Source organism: Gossypium hirsutum, chromosome D11 (assembly GCF_007990345.1).
Source record: "Gossypium hirsutum isolate 1008001.06 chromosome D11, Gossypium_hirsutum_v2.1, whole genome shotgun sequence".
In the NCBI taxonomy this organism is placed as follows: Eukaryota; Viridiplantae; Streptophyta; class Magnoliopsida; order Malvales; family Malvaceae; genus Gossypium; species Gossypium hirsutum.
Genome location: NC_053447.1, coordinates 13093823 through 13100638, shown reverse-complemented (window position 1 = coordinate 13100638; position 6816 = coordinate 13093823). Strand labels below are relative to the sequence as shown.

At 30.0% G+C, this 6816-nt stretch overlaps 1 protein-coding gene across 1 annotated transcript; it reads left to right on the top strand.

Annotated features, from left to right (window-relative positions):
- Nucleotides 1–3495: 3495 nt before the first annotated feature.
- On the top strand, nucleotides 3496–4313 carry LOC107923669 (inhibitor of trypsin and hageman factor). Its single transcript, XM_016853848.2, has 2 exons — nucleotides 3496–3758; nucleotides 3832–4313. Exons 1-2 carry the CDS (start codon nucleotides 3743–3745, stop codon nucleotides 4029–4031), a joined length of 216 nt encoding a protein of 71 aa, XP_016709337.1. The 5' UTR covers nucleotides 3496–3742; the 3' UTR covers nucleotides 4032–4313.
- Nucleotides 4314–6816: the final 2503 nt, after the last annotated feature.

The following is a 6816-nucleotide window of genomic DNA, read 5'->3' as shown; positions in this document are numbered from 1 at the left end:
ACAAAGGTAAAATTTTTTATTTTTTTTTGCTATTTCCTTTTTATAAACCTATGCTATGTAAAAAATATCTAATAGATGAGTTTTTGAAATAAAAAAAAAGACCTTAGATCTCTGCCTTTTCTGTTTTTGGTCTTTCTTGCTTGAATCTGCTTTTATTCTTGTATTCTTAAGTAGTACTACAATTGAAAAATGAAAGGAAAAATCCCCCCGTTCCCATGACCGATTTCGGCTTTTAAAGCCAATATATTTGTTTTGTTCCTTTTGTTTATTGTTTTCCCCATCATTTGCATGCTTTCCTTGCTGTGGTGTCTGTTCTTGTTGCAGGTGGTGGGCACGGTGGAGCAGGTGGGAGTGTCAGACGCGTGGGCGTCGTGGTGGCCAAGGCTGAGGCGTGCGAGCGTGAGGGGGACAGACGAGGCTGAGCGGCGCGCCCTAGGCATGCTGCGCCTAGGGTTTTCTGCTGCAAACATTTGTTTTTTTATTTGGGCTAGGGTTTCTGCTATTGGGCTAGGTAGTGGGTTGGTTTGTTATTTTGTAATTGGACTGTTGTTTATTGTTTTAATATTCGGGCCTGGGCATAAAATTGGGCCTTACAGATTTGATTGTCGACTTGTGTTTATATTGGAGTGGATGGACCTAGCTGCCCACCGACATTTTTGAATGCTCATAAAAAATTTGGCACCCTCTCCTTTTTAGTGCTGCTATTATGCGTACTGGTCGGGCAGGCTTTATTTGGGATATGGCATCTTCTTATCCTTCTGCATGTTCTTAACGTCACAATTCATGCTTTAATATTACCAGGATATTGAAAATTTATTGTAATAACTTTGAAACAATATTTTTTTCTAAGAATAAACAAAATATTTCAAAAATAAAAACTATATTTGCCATTAAGGAGAGAAAGCTCAGAAATAAAAAAAAGTGTTTATAGAGCACATTAAAATTGATAGATTCGTTAATAAAAAAAACATTTAAAGACATATAAATAGAATGACTTTGATTGCATTGATGAATAAAATATTATATGATAATGTCAATTAATATTTTTTTAGTACAAAATTGATATGTTTGATGTTTACCATTTGAAATTTATTACAATATAAAAATGATGAAAAATATTATTTTGTTACGTGCGCCATTTTTGGCATTTTATATAGCATTTGTTGGGATGATGTTTTAAATAATTGTTGAGTGTAAGTAGGGGCGATGGAGAGAGTATGGTGGGAAGAAAATATTTGATTTGCGTGAGTTTGTTGATTCAATATTAGTTTAATTATACGTTGAATTGTAATTGGATTATTAATGGAAAATATAGATGCATACAAAGGTTTAGTCATGCAGTCTATAAATTTCTTATATTTGTGGAAATTTATCTAAACAGTTAATCCATTACCTCTCTCATTAATATTAATAAATATCTTTTTGAGGCTTCAGTTTACTTACAATTTATACTTAATAATAAATTCCTGTATTAACTTAAACAACCATGACAAGAGTTAACATGGTTTGTTAAATTATAATCACCTAATTCCATTCAAATAGCCACAAAAGTAGTGTTGGAGAAATCAATTTAGAATTTTTTCTTTTTAAAAGGAAGCCTGTATGTTATCTATAACAATAAATTTTACAAAATTTAGTACATGTGTTATTCGCTTAAATAACATATAACATATAATATAAAAAGAGAAAATATTAATATTAATTAATAATAATAAAATAATTCTTTTTTTTCATTGTATTTTTTTAGTCTTTTTTATGTTCTTTATTCTTTTCTCAACTCTCTACATTTATACTCAAAATTTACAATCATATTGACAACAGTGTATTGAACAAATCTAATTCGATCATAGATAAATATAGATCCAGTTATCCTTAGCAGGAGTCGTCGGTTCCTAGTTTTCAACAACATGATCTTCCCCATTATTCTCAAACCCTCAATTACTTAGAGAGTGAACTCTAACATCTCAACTAATCACACAATGAAAACTTTAACCTTCTAGTAAGGAAAGTTAATTCTCTCTACACGTAAAAAAGCCAAAACTTCAAACTTGGGTTCTCATGAAAAATAAAACTTATTTTGAAAAATAAATCTCACTAAATCTCTACGGAGTAACTACGCTCAAAGATGTGTATCTATGACTTAACCCACAATCCCTACATATAAGAAAAATCCACATGAATTCTACTTAAACGAAGAGACAAAATAATAATATTTTAATAAAAAAGACTAACTCTCACTAGGAGTTCACATGGGCAGTGCACACTAAGTTCCCAAATTCAATGTGCTATCCATCTCTAATGTAATCGGTTTATTGGGTCTTTTTTCATGTATTGATATAATTATATATGTTATTTAGTCTTTAAATTAACTCATATAATTTATCCTACTCAATAACAAATTTTCTACTCTCAAAAATATTATTTATTTAAAATAAATTTAATTAATTTTTCCATTTAAATTATTTTTTCAATCCAAGTCTAATTTCGTTAACATCATGACAACTAGAATTTGAGTAAATAAATTTAATTGTCTTTTACCATAAAACTTTGATGACTACTATTAACAATAGGATCAACTCCTCTATAAGAAGTCTTCAAAGTGTCGTTCTTTGAATATCCAACTTAAACTGTCAACAATTGAAGATATTATTCATGTATTGGAGTTTTATCCTCACTCTACTACTATTAACAATAGAATCAACTCTGTAAGAAATCTTCAAAGTGTTGTTTTTTGAATAGCCAACTTAAGCGGTCAACAATTGAAGGTATTATTCATGTATTAAAGTTTTATCCTCACTTTCTACGAAAAATTGTATACAATTTATGGAAAGGACACCTTAATTGATGGAGATTTATACTTATAAAATTAAGGATAATTATTAATATTGAATAGAAAATAATTATGAAAGTACCTAAAACGTCGTAGCTCTAACCACTAATTTTAATTTTACAGACACCTTATGAGCAAACCTACTACTACTTGAGCTATGCATTAACATATTTACTTTCTATGATTGTGGCATTCACGATCTGACAACTCAAATGCAGCTTCAAATGGTGTTTAGTGATGATTCGTTCTCATTTTGGTGTGACATTGCCTTGTTAAGGGCGCAAGTGTTTATGAGTTGTGTTTTGTTTATGACATGTGTTGACATTTTATGATTTTGATGCTTTAGAGTGGCGGTGATATTTTGGCTTTGTTTGTGTTTGAAGGTGGTGAGCTTATGTTTTTTTAGGGATTTTTACTTTAGTGATTTTGATATTATATCAAAAGAAGAAGAAGAAATAATTAAAATTATTTTAAAAAAATCAAGATACACTTGTAACCCTTATTAAGTGGTTTTATTATTTTAATAATATTTTATTTTTAATTGAGAAAATAAAGCTCTTTCCATTGAACGGAAAAACAAAATAAGTGTACTAAATATAATAATATACAAAAATTATACATCAAATACTATTTTATTATTTAAAACAAATGAAGACTTAAAAAGCAACTTAATTTATTCCTTCCGAAAGCAATGTAGAAAAACTTAGCTGAGCCTGAAAATAGAAAAAAAGTGACGAAAGCTTACGGAAGCATATCCAAGGTCAGAGCTTTCCAATATTTCGAAGGTCAAAAACTTCAAACAAACCCATTTCATCGCTCTCCAAAATTCAACGTTTAAACTTCTACAAATTACTTCCCTCCGGATTTGCTTTTGCAAAACAGAGAAAACCAAGAGGATATCCATCAAAGAAAATGACCGATTGCAGTGGTAAGCTTCTTTTTTCTCCCTTAACCATGTTTTATTCATTCTCAGAATTAACAAAGCGTGTTGTCGACTACAGATCCAAGAAAGAGTTCGTGGCCGGAGCTGGTGGGAACAAACGGCGAGGTGGCGGCACACATCATCGAAAAAGAAAACCCAAAGGTTAGTGTCCGAATCGTGAAAGAAGGAATGATGGTGACCATGGATTTTCGTTGTGATCGGGTGCGGGTTTGGGTGGACAACTATGGAATTGTGAAGACCACGCCTCACATTGGCTAACAGTATACCATGTGCGAAGATCACAGAAGGCACCAATAAGCTAAGCTATTAGACTTGCAATAAATAAAATTAGTTTGTAAAATCCTAAGATGCCATAGGTTTGTCATTTGCTTTTTTCTTAAAATAGTTTTAGAACTTTATAATGTTTGACAAAAATTGTATAATTAAAAATTAAACATATGTTTCGTTTTTTTAATAGGAGATATGTTTATTTTTAAATCTTGATATACTGATTATAAACCCTAAACATTTAAGTCTTAATCAATAAAAATGAATTCCTTTAAAGAAAATAATAAATATAAAAATGAATGGCTTTTATTGGTTTATCTTCAAACGTTAACCCATGATAACTTTAGCTTTCAATGTTTATAATTTCTTTTATTAATTTGATATTTATTTTTATTAAATTGGATCATTAATCTTTTGAAAAGAGTCAAATCGTTTTTTTAACAAATAACGACGTTGGCGTAACAACAAACATTGCACTTCATGAGTACTTCATATTAACATAACACTATTTATCTTATATATTATGCTTATTTAAACAATTAAAAATAAAGATTTCATAAAAATTCTAAAAATTGCATGAAGTACATGTGTATTGATATGTTAGTTGTTATATTTAAAAATTTAACGTTTTAGTTAGAATTTTCGTTACAAAAAGCGATTCAACTCCTTTTTAAAATGTTGTTCAAATTTGACTCTTTTAAAAAGGTTTGAGAGCCAAATTTAGTTTTTCTAAAACAAAATGAGGGTCAAATTGACAAAAGGTATAAATGTTAAAAAATGTCAATTCGGAATATAGGTTTAGGTAAACTACATTAATAGTCACCCAGTTATGTTTTTTTTTCTTTTTTGTCACTCTATTATGAAGAGTTACAAAATAGTCACTCAACTATTCAATTCTGTCTTTTTTTATCTCGGATTTTTGAGTGTTTCTCTTTTTACATTAGTCAGTGACAAAAAGATAAAATTGAATAATTGAGTGGTTATTTTGTAATTTTTCATAGTTGATTGACAAAAAAAGAAAAAATCATAGTTGAGTGACCTCTATTGTAGTTTACCCTATAAATTTTTACTTTTAAAATCTTTTTTTCGTTGGGCAAAGGCAGTGTTACAAGTTTATTAACGCAGGAGAACTACTCAAGCGAATCAAATAGAATAAAATAATTGAGTTATTTAAATTAATAAGTGTTGTTTTGTTAGTTAAACTAGAATTTTAAATTTTATTATGGTTGAAAAGAAATTCAAATAGAGTTTAATTAAAATAAATATTCGATAATTTTTTTAAGAGAGTTTATTTAAAAAATTATAAAACACGAATAGCACGAGAGATACAAGTTTGAAAGAAAGTACAAAACTTGAGAGTTCCATCATAATCATAATATCACAATTTTTTTAGCTATCCATCAAGATGATTTAAAAGAAGTTGAAATTTTTGAGAAAAGAAAAAACAAGCTTTTGTTTAGGCGTATTGGTTAGAGGACGAATTTCAGCTGAGTTGTAAAATCAAAAATCAGTCTGATCAGATGACTTGATTATAAATGTGGACAAGAGTTAGATTAAATTACAATCAATTATTTTCATTTTGTTTTTTAATAACTCTAGTTATAGGTAGAATTATTTGTATGAATTTGTACCAACTTGTCTTGAGTTTTATTAGAAACAAGCAGATTTGAGATGAACATATAATTACTATGTCATCATGGATGTCTTAATACATTACAATAGCTATTACATTATTCATTATCACTCCATCATAATTTTATTAACCAGAATAATAAAGCTTGTTAGCCAATTGTAGGGGGACGAACAACGTGGCCGTTGCTATCAACCCAAACCCAGACCCTATCACACCTGAAGTCCCTAGTGACTGGCGTTCCATCCAGCAACACTATGGCGTCCACATTTGAATTCTCCCTCTCTATCGTTGTCTTGGCACTCTCTCCATCTTTGCCCACCAACTCTGGCCACGAGTTCTTCCCTATTGCATTTCAAACAACTCATTAATCAAACTGGAATATCCCACCCAAAAAGAAAATAAACCCCTAAAGTAATTAGCCTTACCAGGACACCCAGACATATTGCTTTCTCTTTCTCCTTCTCTCTTGGATTGCTGTGTGAGTTTCGAATTGTATCGGGCAGGATGTGTTTGATCTTTAAATACATGTCCCAAAGTATGAACACATTAATGTAAATGGTCTCAAGTCCCTGCCGACCTTTTTGAATGCTCATAATAAGCTTGGCGCCGTCCCTTTTTCAATGCCGATATTATGCGTACGTGGTGGTTGGCTTAGCAAGGCTTGATTTGTGATCTGCTAAGTTCTTATCCTTTTTGCAGGCACTCAAAAAGAGTTGAATTTTCCCATTTATATCAAATTTGATCAAAGTAAAAAGCTTGTTCTAGTTTTAGTATATCTTTTTTTAAAGTTCATCTCCACGTTAATTGCCTAGCATGAACTGCTTCCCTTTGATCTAATCCTATCTGTTTGCCAGTTGGAGATGGAAAATTTTCATTTAATAACAAAGTAAAAAAAAAAAAGCGTAAAGTTGGATAGGAGAATTATTTTAGACATTAAAATATTTTTTAGTAAAATCCTTTAATTAAAAGTATATACAATCGATATGAACATAATTGTTTTACGTAAAAATAAAGCTTAATATTAGTTTGTTATTTGATAAAAAGAAAATTTGTTTATTACCACTAGAGCATACATTACATATATTTTGTTTTAAATCAAGTCAGTTTAATTGTTTAAGAGTTTAGACTGTTCAGTTACAAGTT